Source organism: Anolis sagrei, chromosome 9 (genome assembly GCF_037176765.1).
Source record: "Anolis sagrei isolate rAnoSag1 chromosome 9, rAnoSag1.mat, whole genome shotgun sequence".
NCBI classification, from domain to species: Eukaryota; Metazoa; Chordata; class Lepidosauria; order Squamata; family Dactyloidae; genus Anolis; species Anolis sagrei.
In genome coordinates, this window is record NC_090029.1 from 12,134,740 (window position 1) to 12,154,555 (window position 19,816).

Below are 19,816 nucleotides of genomic sequence, written 5' to 3' on the forward strand. Positions count from 1 at the left end.
TTCCCAAGGTATGGGCGCAGCTGGCGCACAAGCTGTACATATATTGTATTGTTGTATTGTGTTGTGTTGGGCTCCGGCCTGTTGTAAGCCGCATCGAATCCCTTGGGAGATGCTAGCGGGGTACAAATAAAGTTTAATAATAATAATAATAATAATAATAATAATAATAATAATATATACACATACAACCCCAACTTAGTTGTAATTCAGATATTTAAAAGTGTCCGTTAGAGCAGCAAAACATGTAGAGATAGATCCCAATGGTTAGACATAAAGGGGAAAATGGTACAGACAATCAGACAGCAGTCTTAAATGTTTTCCTTTTTTAATATTGACATTCAAATATATTTGCATTGTGCTGAGAAGAGTTTTAAGAACATAAAAAATATGCATTTTGTGGATGGTGATGATGGTGATGATGGGTCGGCCGTTTGGAAATCAAGGGATTGATATCCGCAGTGATTATGTATGAATGGAAGAGCAAAGTGGGTCGCCTTGTTTTGCCCAATGCAAGTTCTACAGCAGCGTTTTACTTTATTTTTTACCTAATTAAGGAATGTCTTTAAAAAAACCAACAATATTATTTCCCTCTTTTTATTTTTTTTATCGTCTCCCTTAAAGTTCATCTTTTATCATACATTTATAAACTAAAAAAAAAAAAGACTTGATTAAATTAAGGACTCTCTGGAGGTTCATTAGTAAAAGGAGTAAAACCATACTATGGGGGTGGTAATAATTAATAATAAAAATTAGAAAAAAGAATGAAGAAATCAAATCAACAGACCACACAACAATCCTATTAACTTTCCTAAAAGCAGATTTGAAAGACTCTTGCCTGCAAGTTCTGGAAGAAGGGAGGAGGAAGAGGAGGAAGTCACGACGAAGCCCATTAAACGTGTGCAAAGAAATGCATTGTTGTCTTTTTTTTCTCCTCTCTTTTAAACCATGCAAAAATAATTACAAGGGGGAAAATATGAACCATAAAAAGGATAATAAACCAGAAAGGAAAAGCCTTCTTTTTATATATATATATATATGTATGTATGTATATATATAAATACACGGAAGCGTTTCGTCAAGGGATGCCACAGCAGACAAAAGGGGGTTTGGAGATTTGGAGCGGGTTCAAAATGCCATCATCTTTGGTTGTCTGCAGCGCTGAGGAGGAGGGGGTTTTTGTGGGTGAAGAAAGAGGGAAATGGGGGAAAGCAAGGGGCCTCGGGGTCAAAGGAGGGGTCAGCTCTCGCTGGGCAGCTGGGCCTCAATGTCCACTCTGCAGATGGGGCACTTCTTGTTGGTGATCAGCCACTGGTCCACACAGACCTGGTGGAAGAGGTGCATGCAGGGCAGGCGCCTAGGGAAAGAAAAGAGAGGAACAAGAAAAAGAAAAAGTGTAAGAAATATAACAATAATAGTAAGTATAACATATAATACTAATTATAGTAATATTATATATACAATATAATGGTATAGTGCAATATAGTAATATATAATTCTGATATTGTACTATGCTAATAATATATTATACTAGCGGTCCCCTGCCACACGTGGCTGTGGCCCAGTCTGGTGATCTGGAACATAAAGTAATGAGAAAGTGTTGGTTTCTAATATCTTTGATACTGCATCTGTCATCTATATATATAAAATCCAAAAGGGCGTCGTTAGGGACCGCAAAACGCGAAAACCCCCGGACGAAAAATCACCAAACTTGGCGTACGCATACCTCAAACCACAAGGTATGCACAACACTCATCACAATTCAAAACAACATTACAACAAACTCACAATCACAGAAACAAACAGAGCATGCGCAGAGCCGTCCCGGCGCGCGCATATGGTCGGACCACGCCCCCTCTGCAGAAGCCACGCCCCTTCTATCGCCACTTCACCCCTGCCCACCCATACGCCATTCTTCCCTCCTCCCCCTCCGCCACCCACGCCCCCCTCTGAGAAAGCCACGCCCCCACCCTCCGCCACCCCGCCCCTACCCACCCACACGCCATCCTTCCCTCCTCCCCCGCCCCCTCCGAGACAGCCACGCCCCCACCCTCCGCCGCCCCGCCCCTACATGCCCATACGCCATCCTTCCCTCCTCCCCCTCCTCCCATGCCCCCTCCGACACAACCACTCCCCCACCCTCCGCCGGCCCGCCCCTACACCATCCTTCCTACCTCCCCCTCCTCCGCCGCCCATGCCCCCTCCGAGAAAACCACGCCCCTCCCTTCGCCACCCCACCCCTTCCCGCACTGACGCAATCCTTCCCTCCTGCCCCTCCTCCTCCGCCGGTCACACCCCTTCCCAGGAAACTATGCCCCCTCCAATCCCCACCCCGCCCCGTCCTAACCCAATCCATCCCTCCTCCCCATCCCCATCCACCGCCGCCATCTTCTCCAAGGGGAACGCTTCTGACATTCCTTTGGGGCCTCTCTTCCAGTCAGCCACGGGCCTCCCCCACACAATTCGTCACAGCCGGTAAAAGAAACAGGGAGGAGGAAGGAAAGAGGTACAGAAGGAAGGAAGAGAAAAGGAAAGAAAAAAGGGAAGGGAGGAAAGACGCAGCAAAGGAAAAAGAGAATGAAGGAGAGAAAGACGCAGGGAAGGAAAGAAATAAGGAGAAGGAAGGATGAAAGCAAACAGCTAAGGAAGGAAGTAAACAGGTAGAGAAGGAAGAAAGGAAAGAAGAAAACGGAATGAAGGAAGGAGTGAAAGAAGCAGTGAAAGAGGGAGAGAAGGCTGGCCACAGCAACGCGTGGCGGGTAAAGCTAGTATATATATATATATATATATATATATATATATATATATGGATGGGATTGTGGCGCAGCTGGCTGAGTGTCAGCTGCATTTATTATTATTATTATTATTATTATTATTATTATTATTATTATCTTTATTTGTACCCTGCTAGCATCTCCCGAAGGACTCGATGCGGCTTACACAGGCCAAGGCCTCAATAAAACAACAGCATAACAAAAACACATAACTTAAAGCAAATCAAACAATAAAACAATAGCAGTAAACAATAAAAACAATACAAACAAGCTCACTCTGACCAAAAGGTCATGAGTTCGAAGCCAGCCCGGGTTGGAGTGGGTTTCCAACCAATTGTGTGGAGCCTGTTGTCGACCTTTGCAACCCGAAAGACAGTTGCATCTGTCAAGTAGGAAAATAAGGCACCACCTTAAAGTGTGGGGAGGCTAAATTAACTTATTTATGAGGCCATAAAGAAGACTCCAGCAAAAACATTCCAGAGGGGAAGCATGCGGGGAATGCGGAAGTGCTTCATCAGCGTCGCAGATGGACGATGAAAGCGACAGCTCCCCTGGCGGCCAAAAAAAGTTAAATAGCCTCTGTGTATGTCTGTATATGTCTGTATGTCAAAAATTGGCATTGAATGTTTGCCATATATGTGTACACTGTAATTTGCCCTGAGTCCCCTGCGGGGTGAGAAGGGCGGAATATAAAAGCTGTAAATAAATAAATAAGTGTGTGTGTGTGTGTGTGTGTGAATGGCTGGATGGATCTTTGTCAGGAGGGCTTTGATTATGTTTTCTTGCCCTGGTGAAGGGAGTTGGACTGGATGGCCTTAAAGCAACATTTCCAAACCTGGAAAGTCAAGACCCAGGTGGGGGGTCACCAGGGGGGTGTCAGAAGGGTCAGTCAACACCACCAGAAAAACACAGTATTTTCTGTTGGTCATGGGGGTTCTGTGTAGGATGTTTGGCCCAATTGGTGGGATTCGGAATGCTCTTTTATTGTAGGTGAACTATACATCCTAGTAACTACTACGGATGTGAGAGCTGGACCTTAGGGAAGGCTGAGCGAAGGAAGAGAGATGCTTTTGAGCTGTGGTGTTGGAGGAAAGTTCTGAGAGTGCCTTGGACTGCGAGAAGATCCAACCAGTCCATCCTCCAGGAAATAAAGCCCGACTGCTCACTGGAGGGAAGGATACTAGAGACAAAGTTGAAGTACTTTGGCCACATCATGAGGAGACAGCAAAGCCTAGAGAAGACAATTATGCTGGGGAAAGTGGAAGGCAAAAGGAGGAGGGGCCGACCAAGGGCAAGATGGATGGATGGCATCCTTGAAGGGATTGGAATGACCTTGAAGGAGCTGAGGGTGGTAACGGCCGACAGGGAGCTCTGGCATGGGCTGGTCCATGAGGTCACGAAGAGTCGGAGACGACTGAACGAATGAACAACAACACTCAATACACTCAAGTTTGAATACTGGTGGGGTTGGGGAGGGGATTGATTTTGTCATTTGGGAGTTGTAGTTACTGGGATGTATAGTTCACCTACAATCAAAGAGCCTTCTGAACTCCACCAATGATGAAATTGAACCAAACTTGGCACACAGAACTCCCATGACCAACAGAAAATGCTGGAGGGTTTGTAGGGCACTGACCTTGAGTTTGGGAGTTGTGGTTCACCTACATCCAGAAAGCACTATGGACTCAAACAATGACGGATCTGGACCAAACTTGGCATGAATACTCAATATGTCCAAATGTGGACACTGGTGGAGTTTGGGGGAAATAAACATTGATACTTGTGAGTTGTAGTTACTGGGATGTATAGTTCACCTACAATCAAAGAGCATTCTGAACCCCACCAATGACAGAATTGGGCAGGTTCAAATCCGGGGAGAGGCGGATGAGCTCCCTCTATCAGCTCCAGCTCCTCACGCGGGGACATGAGAGAAGCCTCCCACAAGGATGATAAAAACATCAAATCATCCCGGCGTCCCCTGGGCAACATCCTTGCAGACGGCCAATTCTCTCACACCAGAAGCAACTTGCAGTTTCTCAAGTTGCTCCGGACAAGACAAAAAATAAGTAAATAAAAATAATTGTACCCATTCTGCTGCTGATAATCTAATAATAATAGTATCTGATCTGCTGATTATTCATTATTAATAATAATAGTACCCATCCTGCTGTCCAAAGAAGGGCGACTAAAATGATCAAGGGTCTGGAAAACAAGCCCTATGAGGAGCGGCTTAAGGAGCTGGGCATGTTTAGCCTGAAGAAGAGAAGGCTGAGAGGAGACATGATGATAGCCATGTATAAATATGTGAGAGAAGTCACAGGGAGGAGGGAGCAAGCTTGTTTTCTGCTTCCCTGGAGACTAGGACGCGGAACAATGGCTTCAAACTACAAGAGAGGAGATTCCATCTGAACATTAGGAAGAACTTCCTGACTGTGAGAGCCGTTCAGCAGTGGAACTCTCTGCCCCGGAGTGTGGTGGAGGCTCCTTCTTTGGAAGCTTTGAAACAGAGGCTGGATGGCCGTCTGTCAGGGGTGATTTGAATGCAATATTCCTGCTTCTTGGCAGGGGATTGGACTGGATGGCCCACGAGGTCTCTTCTAACTCTTTGATTCTATGGGTTGTTGTAGGTTTTTTCGGGCTGTATGGCCATGGTCTAGAGACATTCTCTCCTGACGTTTAGCCTGCACTTTGGCAAGCATCCTCAGGCCTCACTACCTCTGACGATGCTTGCCAAAGTGCAGGCGAAACGTCAGGAGAGAATGCCTCTAGACATGGCCATACAGCCCGAAAAAACCTACAACAACCCAGTGATTCCGGCCATGAAAGCCTTCAACAATTCTTTGATTCTATGATTACTGTTGTCATTATTATTATTATTATTATTATTATTATTATTATTATGTAATAATAGTACATGTTCTGCTGCTGCCATTTAATAACAGTACCTGTGATGATGATGATGATGATGATGATGATGATGATGATGATAATAAGAAGAATAAAACTTTATTTATACCCCGCTACCATCTCCCCAAGGGACTCGGAGCGGCTTACATGAGGCCAAGCCCAACAACACATCAAAACAACAAGCAATAATAAAACAACAACAATAACCAAAATAAACAGTACAATCAATATAAATCACAGTTAGACAATAACACACAGGAATTTAAAAACCTATGACTGGGCCAGATGTAATAGTTAAAAACTTTAAAAATAGATTATTATTATTATTATTATTAAATAATAATAGTACTGTCAGAACTAGAGATCATGACAAAGACCCATTCTGCTGCAGCTGATTGTGATGATGTAATAATAATAGTACTTGTTCTGCGGCTGCTGCTGCTGCTGATAATAATAATAATAATAATAATAATAATAATAATAATAATCCTTTATTGTCTAAATTGTATTACTAATAGACCCATTTCTCCCTAGCTATTTAACTCAAGAAGGAGCTGGGGGTGGTGACGGCCGACAGGGAGCTCTAGCGTGGACTGGTCCATGAGGTCACGAAGAGTCGGAGACGACTGAACGAATGAACAACAACATTTAACCCAAATCTCGCTTGGTCCAAAGGGTCGCTCGTATCTGCTCTTGCTCTGGCACATAAACATGGTTATTAAGCTATGATGATGAGGATGATGATGATTACCTGACATCTTCTCCTTCCTCTAATATAGACAAGCAGATGGTGCACTTTTCCTCGGTGTCCTCCTCAGTCCCTTCCTCTCCATCTTGTTTGCAGTGGAGTTTCCTCTGTGAGAACCAATCAGGGGTTACCTTGTTAGCAGAGATGACGTTATTGGCAAGCGGAACGAGAGCGGGTTTCGTTAGGCACAATTATAACGCTTCCATCATAACAACAACAACATTAATACAACACAATCAACCCTTAAAGGAGGTAAACAAACCCTCAAACCCACCCTCCACCTCTCAACGCCCAATTCCATTTTCAATTATATGCATTTAATGGGACCCAGTTCTAAAAACCCAATTAAACCATTGACCAAAGCTTTGTAGTAATCTAAAAATATTTTTAAAAGAAGAAAGTACAACCAAAATATACATTGAGGCAAAAGAAGAATTAGTCTTGGAACAAAGAAATCAACAAGAGAGACAGATAATAAACAGATATTTAAAATATGGGTTGTTGTAGGTTTTTCCGGGCTATATGGCCATGTTCTAGAGGCATTTTCTCCTGACGTTTCGCCTGCATCTATGGCAAGCATCCTCATGGGTAGTGTGTCTGTTGGAAGTAGGAAAATGGGTTTATATATCTGTGGAATGACCAGGGTGAGACAAAGAACTCTTGTCTGCTGGAGCTAGGTGTGAATGTTTCAACTGGTTTATATATCTGTGGAATGACCAGGGTGAGACAAAGGACTTTTGTCTGCTGGAGCTAGGTGTGAATGTTTCAACTGACCACCTTGATTAGCATTTAATGTATTAAATGTATTTACCAGTATTGAAGTGCCTGGGGAGAATCTTTCGTTGGGAGTGATTTGATGTGCCTGATAGTTTACCAGTATTAAAAAACTCAAAAATTACAACAGCAAAACAATAAAGAGTAAACAATCAGGCACATCAAATCACTCTCAACAAAAGATCCCCCCCAGGCACTCCCAAGCCATTAAATGCTAATCAAGGTGGTCAGTTGAAACATTCACACCTAGCTCCAGCAGACAAAAGTCCTTTGTCCCACCCTGGTCATTCCACAGATATATAAACCCATTTTCCTACTTTCAACAGACCTCACTACCTCTGAGGATGCTTGCCATAGATGCAGGCGAAACGTCAGGAGAAAATGCCTCTAGAACATGGCCACATAGCCCGGAAAAACCTACAACAACCTAGTGATTCTGGCCATGAAAGCCTTTGCAAATACATTTAAAATATGCATTTATACAAAAAATAAACCCTGAGAACTTCAATCTTAAATTCTAAGGAGTTTTAATTGTACCTTTAATTGTATCTTAACAGTATTTGAACTTGTATCCATGACACATTTTTTTTTTGTATTTGCCATGTTTTTCAAAATGTATTGGGTTGTGGCATGTTACTATCATAAGCTGCCTTGAGTTTCCTCAAGGGTGAGAAATAATGTCAATAACAACCAGAATCTCAGTCCCCATGGGGAGAAAAAAAGGGTAAAAAATAAAGTAAACAATAATAATAATCCACAGCTAGTCCCCATTCGGGAGTAGAAATAAAGTTGTTAATAATAACATTATTATTATTGACACAAAAATACAATATGTCACAGCAAACGAGATCTATATACTGGATTTCGTATCACAAAATCAAAAGTTGAACACTTCCCAAGCATCTAAAACTATGTGATGTATTTTTGAATGATGCACGCAGATCCAAGTCAGGTGACAGATGGTGATTTTGTCAATATTAATTGTTTCCAAATGCCAGCTGAGGTTTGTGGCACAGCACCCAGTGTGCCAATGACCACTGGGACCACCTGTACTGGTTTATGCCAGAGCCTTTGCAGTTCGATTTTGAGGTCTTGATAACGGCTGAGTTTTTCCTGTTGTTTTTTGTGAATTCAGCTGTCACCTGGTATGGCGACATCAATAATCCAAACTTTTTTTCTTTTCCACAATCGTGATGTCTGGTATATTGTGTTCCAAAACTTTGTCATTATTATTATTATTCTATTATTATTCTATTATTATTCTAATTATTATTATTATTATTATTATTATTATTATTATTTATACCTCACTTTATCTCCCCAAAGGGGACTCAAAGCTGCTTTCAATTTTTTCAACAAAACTGGGAAAAAAATATTTGGTTCCTGGTTTGAAAGTGTTGTTTTCTGATTAATTGTGTGGTTTTCTGTTTAATTGTGTGAAAGTAGGTATTCTACTCTTGTGGCAAAATTGGTTGAGACTCGAGATATTTTTATAGCTCTTTTTAAATTGTTATTGCACTGTCTTTTTTGTCTAAATGCACTTAATTGTTTTTGCTTTTTTGAATGTATGAATGGATGGCATCGAATTGTGCCAATATGTAGACCACCCTGAGTCGCCTGCGGGCTGATATGGGCGGGATATAAATAATGTAAATAAATAAATAAATACAATTATTGGAAAACTAGAACACAATGTACTATCGCAGGATCTCCCTCCCTCCCTCCGGCAGAAACAAAGCCTTTTGTAGTTCAATACACTTTCCCCGTTTTTCCAATAGAACCAATTAGGAAGTGACATTTATAACCCAGGGACAAAAATTATGTAACACAGTGTTGTAATAATAATAATAAATAGTAATAGTAATAATAATAATAATATCATTTAGCTGATCTGAAGGAGGCATGGAGTGTTCAGAGTAAATATTCCTCAGGCAATGCTCACCTTTTTGTACTTGTGGGGATATGTGCACCTTTCGATGGTTCCTTGGGATGCGCCGCGGTTGACATTCCCTAAACGCTCTTCCAGGTGAATTAATTCCTGCAACCGAGGAGGATAAGGATTATGCCCAACCACCTTGCAAAGCCATGCATTTCTGGGGTCTCCCTTTCCCTGATCGGGACCCCATTACAAACCTCGAAATTGCCCCGGAAGGGGCCCCGGAAGGATGTCCCATCCAGTCCCGAGGAGATGTAGCGGATGTGAGGGTAGCCTGCCATGTCCGGTACCTGAGAGAGAGTCAAAGGGCAGAACGGGTTTGAGTCTGGTACCATTCTGATTGGGCTGCTTGGCCCATCGTTCCCCACCCGGAGGTGGCAGAGCGGACTCACCATCAGGGGCAGGGCCCCGATCTGCAGGTGGTGCAGCCGGGGCGGCGTGTGGTAGTGCGCCAAGTGCGGGTGCAGGGGCCCTGGAGGGTAGGTTGCGGCTGCCACCCCTTCAATGCCCAGTTCCCTGTGGAGAGAGAGGCAGGCAGATGGACATCAGGAAGGGCATCCTGCTCAGCAGAAGACCTCTGGGGGCTTATAAAGCAGGGGGCTGGGCAGACATCTGTCTAGAGGGCTTTGGTGGGGCGTCTCCTGCCTGGCAGAACAGGGCTTGGGCGGGTGATCACTTGGGGTCTTTCAGCTCTATTATTATTATTATTATTATTATTATTATTATTATTGTTACTACTACTATTATTATGAACTAGGGGCTGGATGGCCATCTGTTGCGATACCTTGATAATGCTTTCCCTGCCTGAAGGCTGAATGGCCTTGAACTGGATGGCACCTTTGGGTCTCTTCCAACTCCAGGATTCCATTACTATTATTATCATCATAATTAAGTAGGGGCTGGATGGCCATCTGTCAGGAGGGCTTTGGTGGTGCTTCTCCTGCCTGGCAGAAACACTAGATGGCCTTTTGCTGGCTCCAGAGAGAGGAAAATATAATGAGCTAAAACTCCAAAATACGACAGGATCACAGTGAGTAATTGACATCTCCAGATGAATTGGGAAAAGCAGAATAAGGGAGCATTAATGAACTCAGATCGCTCTTGGCAAGAAATTATAAGAAAACAAGTCATGATTAATATCTGTTAGAAGAGATAAAGACCGTAAATCTAAACTAACTGGTGCAAAAGTTATAGAATACTTCTTAAGAGCTAAAACAAAAGCTTCTGATAGAAGCTTAGATAGACTGACTGTGCAGAAAGCTTCTGAGACAGAGAGACAAAGAGAAAAAGGGGGAAGAAGAAAAAGTATTAATGGCGATGAAGCATGACAAAGGAGCACTGGGGGGAAAGCAGAGAGCAATTCCCAAGCAGCCTCAGGAGTCCCAAGAACCAACAAACTTAGAACTTTCATGGCTGGAATCACTGGGTTGTTGTAGGTTTTTTCGGGTTGTATGGACACACAGCCCGAAGCCTCTAGAACAATGTTTCTCAACCTGGGGGTCGGTACCCATGCGGGGGTCACGAGGGGGTGTCAGAAGGGTCCCCAAAGACCATGAAAAACCACAGTATTTTCTGTTGGTCTTGGGGGTTCTGTGTGGGAAGTTCGGCCCAATTCTACAATTGGTGGAGTTCAGAATGCTCTTTGATTGTAGATGAACTATAAATCCCATAAACTACAACTCCCAAATGTCAAGGCCTATTTTCCCCAAACTCCACTAGTGTTCACATTTGGGCATATTGAGTATCCGTGCCAAGTTTGGCCCAGATCTATCATTGTTTGAGTCCACAGTGCTCTCTGGATGTACGTGAACTACAACTCCCAAATGCAAGATCAGTGCCCACCAAACCCTTCCAATATATTTCTGTTGGTCATTCGAGGTCTGTGTGCCAAGATTGGTTGATGGAGCTCAGAATGCTCTTTGATTGTAGGCGAACTATAAATCCCAGCAACTATAACTCCCAAATATCAAAATCAATCTCCCTTCCCAATCCCACCGGTATTCAAATTTAGGCATATTGAGTATTTGTGCCAAATTTGGTCCAGTGAATGCAACATTAAAAAGTACGGTAAGTGATATCTATAAATTATTATTAATGGACGAACAAGAATAAGTTTATTTGAAGGAAGTATGGGAAGTAGATTTGGGGGGAAAGTGAAAAAGCAAGAATAGGCAATCTTATGGAGCATGAAATTACTAAAAATATGTCTATAAGAATAAAGGAAAATGACTATAAAACGATATGGAGGTGGCATCTAACTCCCATTAGTCTGGTGATCATGGGGGTTCTGTGTGGGAGGTTTGGCCCAATTCTCTCGTTGGTGGGGTTCAGAATGCTCTGTAATTGTAGGTGAACTACAAATCCCAGCAACTACAACTCCCAAATGTCAAGATTCTATTTTCCCCAAACGCCAGCAGTTGAATATTCGTGTAGAGTTTGTTCCAGATCCATCCTTGTTTGAGTCCACAGTGTTATCTGGATGGAGGTGAGCTACAATTCCAAAACCAAAGGGCACTGCCCACCAAACCTTTCCAGTATTTTCTATTGGTCATGGGAGAACAGTGTACCAAGTTTGGATCAATTCCATCGTTGGTGGGGTTCAGAATGCTCTGTGATTGTAGGTGAACTATAAATCCCAGCAACTACAACTCCCAAATGTCAAGATTCTATTTTACCCAAATTCCAGCAGTGTCCACATTTGGGTATGTTGAGTATTCAGGTAGAGTTTGTTCCAGGTCCATCATTGTTTGAGTGCACAGTGATCTCTGGATGTAGATGAACTATAACTCCAAAACCACTGCCCACCAAACCCTTCCAGTATTTTCTGTTCGTCATGGGAGTTCTGTGTGCCAAGTTTGATTCAATTCCGTCATTGGTGGGGTTCAGAATGATCTTTGATTGTAGGTGAACGATAAATCCCAGCAACTACAACTCCCAAATGTCAAAATCAAAAAAAATTGAGTGAAGTACATACATTGGGTTGTTAGGTGTATTGTGTCCAAATTTGGTGTCAATTTCCCCAGTGGTTTTTGAGTTCTGTAATGTTCAAACGAACATTACATTTTTATTTATATAGATGATGATGATGATGATTATTATTATTATCTTAATAATAATGTCAATGATAACATGATTAATAGTTAATTAAATACGAATATTTTTGTATTATAATTCAACACGTCAGCTGTCGTCATGTGTTGCAACCGGCATACTAAATAAATGTGACCCTGATCTGAACTGGGCTTCTGTTTGGGGTAGGGCTTTTAACAGGATTGGCTGCTAGGAATTGTGGAAGATGAAGTCCAAAATGCCTAGAGGGCCAAAGCTGGCTCATGCCTAGATTATATGATGGGCATCACGCTAGGGCTTATGTTCCAATGAGGTCTTATTTTTAGGGAGTATATGCAGTTTGAACTGCATGGAATTGCATTATGTGGGTTTCCACTGAGCATATAATGCATTATTCTGAGTCCAAAATCTATACTGTAAAACGAGAGGCCCTTCCGAGGGCTGACTGACCAGGCGGACCGCTCGGGCGCTTGCCGCGGGTGTGAAGACATGGTTTGCGGCACATGGATGTGGTGCCCGTGGCCGTAGTTGGGGTGCATCCGGTGCGGGTGGGGCGGGGGCCGCTCGTGGGCTCGCCTGCAGCAGGAGGAAAAGAGACAAATAGAGACACGAGAGATCGGTGTTAGGGACTCTTCCACCAAAGTCAGGGAACGCTTCCTTTTGTCGTCTACTCTCTTGCATACAAGATGCAGAGGTCGCCTCGGCCTTCGTCTTCCCAAACGTCTCTAAGCAGGCCTTATTTATTTTATTTATTTATTTATTTATTTATTTAGTACACTTGTATACCGCTAATATCTCAGCCTAAAACGGCGACTCATTGCGGTTTACAGCATTTAAAAACAACAATAATTCCGGTTAAAAATATAAAAACACATACATATACAATACACAGTATTGGGCCACCAATACAGACCAATGCATCTCTTAATTAAAATCATAATCCAATTTCGTTGTCAGTGATTGCCAGTCCTTGATCAAAAACTTCGTCGCATCGGATTAGCCGAATGCTTGCTCAAACATCCATGTTTTCAGTTTTTTCCGAAATGCCATCAGCGAAGTGGCTGATCTTATCTCTATAGGGAGGGCATTCCAAAGCCGAGGGGCCACCACAGAAAAGGCCCTGTCTCTCGTTCCCGCGAGCCGCACCTGAGAAGCAGGCGGGATGGAGAGAAGGGCCTCTCCCGAAGATCTTAGGGTCCTGGTGGGCTGATAGGCCGAGATACGTTCGGATAGATATGTAGGACCAGAACCGTTTAGGGCTTTAAAGGCCAAAGCCAGCACTTTGAATTGGGCTCGGTAGCTAATCGGTAGCCAGTGGAGCTGGTACAGCAGAGGAGTTGTATGCTCCCTGCGCCCTGCTCCTGTTAATACCATGGCTGCCGCCCGTTGGACTAATTGGAGCTTCCGGGCCGTCTTCAAAGGCAACCCCACGTAGAGAGCGTTGCAGTAGTCAAGGCGGGATGTAACCAGAGCGTGGACTACCGTGGCCAAGTCAGACTTCCCAAGGTACGGTCGTTTGAGAAGGGAGCACTGTGAGGCCTCTCTCTTACACCAAGCAAGAGAGTCGGAATGACAGACAACTCCCTTTCACCTATCTAGTAATAACAACAATAACACTATGTAACAAAATTTGAAAAATTTCCTGTTCCTGGTTTGAAAGTGTTATTTCCTGTTTAATATTTCCTGTGAGATTCTGACTTTGAAAGCTGTTCTACTCCAGAAACTTGGTTTTTGTGCCTGCAGGCAGGATTTTTTTTTAAGATTTATGTGTTGTTGGGTAATTCCACGCTTATGTTGCTGTTACTGTTATTTTTTTTTATCATGTTGCGACTCTCTATGTTTTGATGTTGTTGTTTGGAAACCGCCCTGAGTCCCTTTGGGTAGGGCGGTATATAAATAAAGTTGTATTATTATTATTATTATTATTATTATTATTATTATTATTATATGTTGGCGTGTTTGAGACTCTGTCAGGTATTCATAATCAAATGCAGGGCATAGTCGCAAACAGCAATCAGTCCCAAAACAGGGTTAAAACAAAGACTAATGAGTTGAATCACCCGCAACAATAAAAGCCTTTGCCATTTGTAAATCTGACCAGAACACACTGCCTGCATCTTATTTTCATTTATCTATTTATCTATTTATCTATTTATCTATTTATCTATCTATCTATCAATCAATTTTATATACCGCCACTCCCCGAAGGCTCGGAGCGGTTCACAGTATACACATGTAATATATAACATTAAAAGCAAGGAAAAATTCACTCAGCAAGGTTCAAATGCCAGCCTAAATAAATAAGTTTTACAAGCTCTACGAAAGGATGGTAAATCTCGGGAGAGCTTGTGTCCCCGCTGGCAAGGCATTCCACAGGTAAGGAGCCACCACCGTGAATGCTCTACGCCTAGTAGACACCAGGTGAAAGGTCTTAAAATTGGGAACTTCAAGGAGATTCTGGTCGTCTGAACGGAGTGATCTCGGGGGTTGGTAGGGGGTGAGGCGGTCCCTCAGGTATTCCGGCCCCAAGCCATATAAGGCCTTGAAGGTAAGAATCAGCACTTTGAAGGTAATCCGGTGCTCAATCGGCAACCAGTGCAGTTACTGCAAGATTGGAGTGATATGACACCTCGCTGGGACCCCTTCGAGAAGCCGGGCAGCAGCATTTTGCACTAGTTTAAGTTTCCGGATCACCGATAAAGGCAGACCTATGTTGAGGGCGTTACAGTAGTCCAACCTTGAGATGACCATAGCCTGGATCACCGTGGCCAGGTCATCCCTGGACAGATAGGGAGCCAGACGCCTAGCCTGATGCAGATGGAAAAATGTGTAAGACTGTAGGTTTTATATAGCAATATTAAATGATCACTCACAGGCCGGTTTTGCTTGGAAATGATTACATTGCTTGTTTCTCTGCAGCAAAGAAAGACACTACTGACTTTTTCCCACCACCACTTCCTTTTATACACTTTTCCTGCCCAGTTCCCCCCTCTTTTCAGTTTCCTTATTAGAGCTTGTTGCTTCACAAGTTCCAATACAAGGTTTACAGCGCCTCTGCTGGCTTCAAACTGTCAAAGAGAGAAAACTGAGGCAGCCAGGATGATCCAGTCAGGATGTCACGGAGGGAATTTATGATGTCTTCATGGCGTCAGAAATTGACTCCCGACAAAATGCGTCTCTGCTCACAGCAGAAGCCTGGGCCTCCATCGTCAGCGGACGGTTTAAAAGGACTCCCAGATTCTTTACCAAAGATGATGGGCATAATGTCACGCCATCCAGGGTAGGCAACCGGATCACCCCTCCGTCCAGGCGACCCAGCCAAAGGATCTCCGTCTTTGCTGGATTCACCCTCAACTTGCTGGCACGTAACCATCCAATAACGGCCTCAAGGCATTGATGGAAATTATCGGCCTTCCGTCCTAGAATGAGTTGGGTGTGATCAGCATACTGATAGCACACAAGCCCAAAGCCTCGCACCAACTGGGCAAGTGGTCGCATATAGATGTCAAACAACAGAGGGGAAAAGATAGCCCCCTGAGGGACCCCACATTTAAGAGGGGCTCTCTTAGAGACTGACCCTTCCCACTCCACACATAGACCCCATTTTTGGAGGAAAGAGGACAGCCATTTAAGGGCCATCCCCCTAATTCCAGCCATGGCTTTCCTCTCCTACTTCCTGCCATCAGCTCATACACTGTGCTCGCTACACTGCACTGCTTTGCTCGAGGCACCAAATGGCCCTCCTGCTGCTGCACTTGCCAGGGTTTGTGATGAAGATGAAGGGATGCATCTTTGCCCAACATCAGAGTCAGGGCCAAGCATACCACAGCAGCCTGACACCAAGGAATCAATCTCCACCTGCAGAGCAGGACCAGGAGCATCAGGGCAGAATCAGGAGCTCCAGGAAGCAGACCAGGAGTGAAGCTTTCCAGCTATTAAGGCTACAATGAAGAACTGAGACAACCGATCTAATCCGCTGGCTCAGAGGAGGGCCAACAATAGGTGAGAGCATTTGGAGAAAGTGGCATAAAGAGCTGGAGGTGGTAGTTGCTGGGAGCAACGTTGTGGAACTGCTGCAATCTGAATCTGCGTCGGTGAACTTTTGGATCAGACCTTGACTTTGGTGACTGGACGACAGCTTGAGTTGGTGAGATCACTTGGCTTTGCACCTTGGAAAGAACCCTGGACTATCCGTATGCTTTGCCCTTGATTACTCACTGGAGCGTCATACAAGGAGCATACCACACACACACACACACACACACACACCCGCTATGCCAGCTTCACTGGCTGCCGATCCAATTTCGAGCACAATTCAAAGTGCTGGTCTTGACCTATAAAACCCTATACGGCTCCGGTCCAGTGTACCTGTCTGTACGTATCTCCTTCTACGTCCCACCTCGGAGCTTAAGATCTTCTGGGGAGGCCCTGCTCTCGGCCCCGCCTTTGTTTTTTTTTTTTTTTTTTTGTGTTTTTTTTTTAGATTTTATTTAAATACAATAACAACTTACAAAATAGACAAAACCCAAAACAGTGAACATTTTACAAACACATAACCCCACCACCAAGGCCTGAACAAGTATAATTTCCTTCACCATGTATTTATATATCAGCCATTAATCAAATGTCATCTCCAAAATTCCTGACCAACCAAATTCTGTTGTTTTCCTTTTTCGCTCTCTAAGACATATTTAATAAAGACCGACCAGTATGTCTCAAAATCTGACCTGTTAATTTCCCCCCTGAATACCCTCATTTCCATTGTTAGTTTATCGTTTAAAGCTACATTCCAAACTTCTCTGTACCATGCATCCAGTGTTAGATTGGTTATTATTTTCCAGTTCTTTGCTATTATAATTCTTCCCACTGTGAGCAAAATAGTCACCAATTCTTTCTTAGTTATTTCTACATTCAGCTTCGTGGTGTCCATTAATAATGCTAACCTAGCATCCGGCATAATGTTTGATCCTATAATGTTGTTTATTTCGGTAAATATATCCTTCCAAAAATTCTTCACTTGGGGGCATTCCCACCATAGATGAAAATATGTCCCTTTGTGTTTGCCACATCTCCAGCAGAGGTTACTTTGCTTGCTATCCATCTGATGTTGTTTGACTGGCGTAGTATACCATCTCCATATAACTTTGTATACATTTTCTTTTAATCTTATTGATAGGTTCTTGGCCACTCTCCACTTCAGGACCCTTTTCCAATCAAAATCTATCAGAGGCCCTAGGTCTCCCTCCCATACGTTTTCTAACAGCTTCAGCCCTATTTCTTCACCAATTAGTCCATTATATATTTTCCCAATTAATCCTTTCCCCATTATTTCTTGGTTTTTGAGCTTACTTAACCATTCCTCATATTTATTCAGTGCTCTACATCTGGGATTTTTGCTTAACCAATCCTTTCTCCAATTATACAGCTGTTGTCTCTCAAACCAATTCAGGGCACCTTGTTCTTCTAACTTACTAAACTTGCCCTTCGAGTTTTGTGTCCACTCCTTCCAGGAGAGAGCAGTTTCCCCCTCCACTAATTTTTTATGTTTAAGTTTAATTCTCAGGTCTTCTGGAAAATTTTCCAGTAAAACTATTGGAGTTAGGGGGGAAACTCCTGGGAATATCTTATTTTTTAATTTAACCCATGTCTCCATGACATCTTTAGCCAGGTTATTTTTACACCCCTTAATTTCCTTGCCTATTTTTGACCTAAAAAACATTTCCTCATAATCTCTGTGCCAGCATTTTCCTTCCACTTCCCGCCAAATTAATTTAGGTTCCGAAAGCAGCCTAAACACTCCTTTTATTATATGTGTCTGATGGTAGGTTTTTAGGTCTGGTATTCCTAATCCCCCTAATTTCTGAGAAATATACCATAGGCCTTTCGGTAGCCTAGATCTTCTAGATCCATTACAAAATTCATTTACTATTTTCTGCCATTTTTTAAGATCAACCTCTGGCAGTTTAATAGGTAACATATTACATAGGAAGTTAAATTTGGATAATATTTTCATTTTAAAGATTGCGATTCTACCAAACCATGAGAGATTAAGTTTTTTGTATTCTAGTAGTCTTTCTTGAATTTCCCTAAATAATCTGTCAAAATTTAATATTTTTAACTCTGAATAATTGACTGGTATTGTAACTCCCAAATACTTAATTTTGTTTCTAATCTTAACCTTAAATTGATCAATTATTTTCTCTTTGTCTTTTCTCTCCAGGTTTATTGTCATTACCTCCGTTTTCTTCCAATTAATTATTAGGCCTGTTATTTTGCCAAACTGTTTTAAATGTAGGTTTATCCGGTCTAGTGCCCTATCTGGATTTCTAACTGTCAAGAGCGTATCATCTGCAAATAAACTAATTTTGATTTTGTTGTCCACTCCCATTCCCTTTATTTCTTTATCCTTCCTGATTGCCGAGGCCAATAATTCCATAACTAATATAAATAGTACCGGAGAAAGAGGGCAACCCTGCTTTACTCCTTGCATGATACTAAAGGATTCAGTACTCGAGTCATTAATTATAACTTTTGCCCTATTTTCCGAATATATTTGTTCTATTATATGTTGGAACCCCTCTCCAAAACCATATTTTTTAATTAATGATTTCAGCACTGTCCAACCCACCGAGTCAAAGGCTTTATATATATCTAATGCAATAATGCCTACTTGAGCTTTCTCGTTTTTTGCGTTCTCTATAATGTTTATCAGTCTGCGGACCAAGTCAGACATTTGCCTGCCCTTAACAAATCCACATTGGTCTGGGCTAATATACTCCTCTACGAAGTTTTTTAATCTATTTGCCAAAATTGCCGTAAAAATTTTTGCGTCTTGGTTAATTAGAGAAATAGGACGATAAGAGTCTAATAATAATTTATCTTTGCCCGGTTTAGGTATTAGTATTATCCTAGTATGTTTCCATGAATTTGGTATGGGTTTTCCCCTTAATATTTCATTGAATAATATCTGTAATTTGGGAACTAGGAATTCTATATAAGTTTTATAAATTTCAGCTGGAATACCATCTTCACCCGGTGATTTACCCTTCCTTAATTTATGTATGATGTCTTTAATTTCCTCTTGAGATATAGATTTCTCCATTTCCTTACTGTGTGTCTCACTTAATTTCTTACCTAGATTTTGTTCCAGATATTTATCCAGCTGAGCTATATCCACTTCTGTATTTCTGTACATATTAGAGTAGAAATCCTGTATCACTTTAATTTTATCTACCATTCTGGCACATATAATGCCATTACTATCCTTGATACATCCAATCTCCCTTCTTACTTTTTTAGTCTGTGCTAATTTTGCCAGCAGTTTTGAGCTTTTATTATTATATTCAAAAAAGTATCTATTTGTGTACATCATATCTTTTTTAACTTTTTCTATATCTTTAGCCTCCAACTCTTTCTTTAATCTTGTAATGTTATTTATAATCTTTAGATCCTTTGTTAACAGGTACATTGATTCCAGTTTTTTTATTTCTCCTGTCAGTTGGTTCTCTCTTTCCCTTTCCTGTTTCTTCCGTATAGCCGCATATTTACTAAACAGTCCTCTCAAGACTGCTTTCATTGCATCCCAAAGCACCTCATATGAAGGGGGTTCCC

The 19,816-nt window shown here is 42.3% G+C and overlaps 1 protein-coding gene across 2 annotated transcripts in view; it reads right to left on the minus strand.

Annotated features, from left to right (window-relative positions):
* Positions 1–308: 308 nt before the first annotated feature.
* The window catches only part of RNF111 (ring finger protein 111), a 54,945-nt gene continuing 35,437 nt past the window's right edge, over positions 309–19,816 (minus strand). Inside the window, exons 9-14 of one of the 2 annotated variants that reach the window (XM_060755705.2) lie at positions 12,656–12,781; positions 9,529–9,652; positions 9,334–9,426; positions 9,143–9,238; positions 6,430–6,533; positions 309–1,354 (exon numbers count right to left, since the gene is read on the minus strand). In XM_060755705.2, coding sequence (XP_060611688.2) covers positions 1,237–1,354; positions 6,430–6,533; positions 9,143–9,238; positions 9,334–9,426; positions 9,529–9,652; positions 12,656–12,781 — 661 coding nt within the window. In that variant the 3' untranslated portion in view covers positions 309–1,236. Of the gene's footprint in view, positions 1,355–6,429; positions 6,558–9,142; positions 9,239–9,333; positions 9,427–9,528; positions 9,653–12,655; positions 12,782–19,816 lie in introns of both variants that reach the window. The other variant, XM_060755703.2, reaches the window with a different exon arrangement.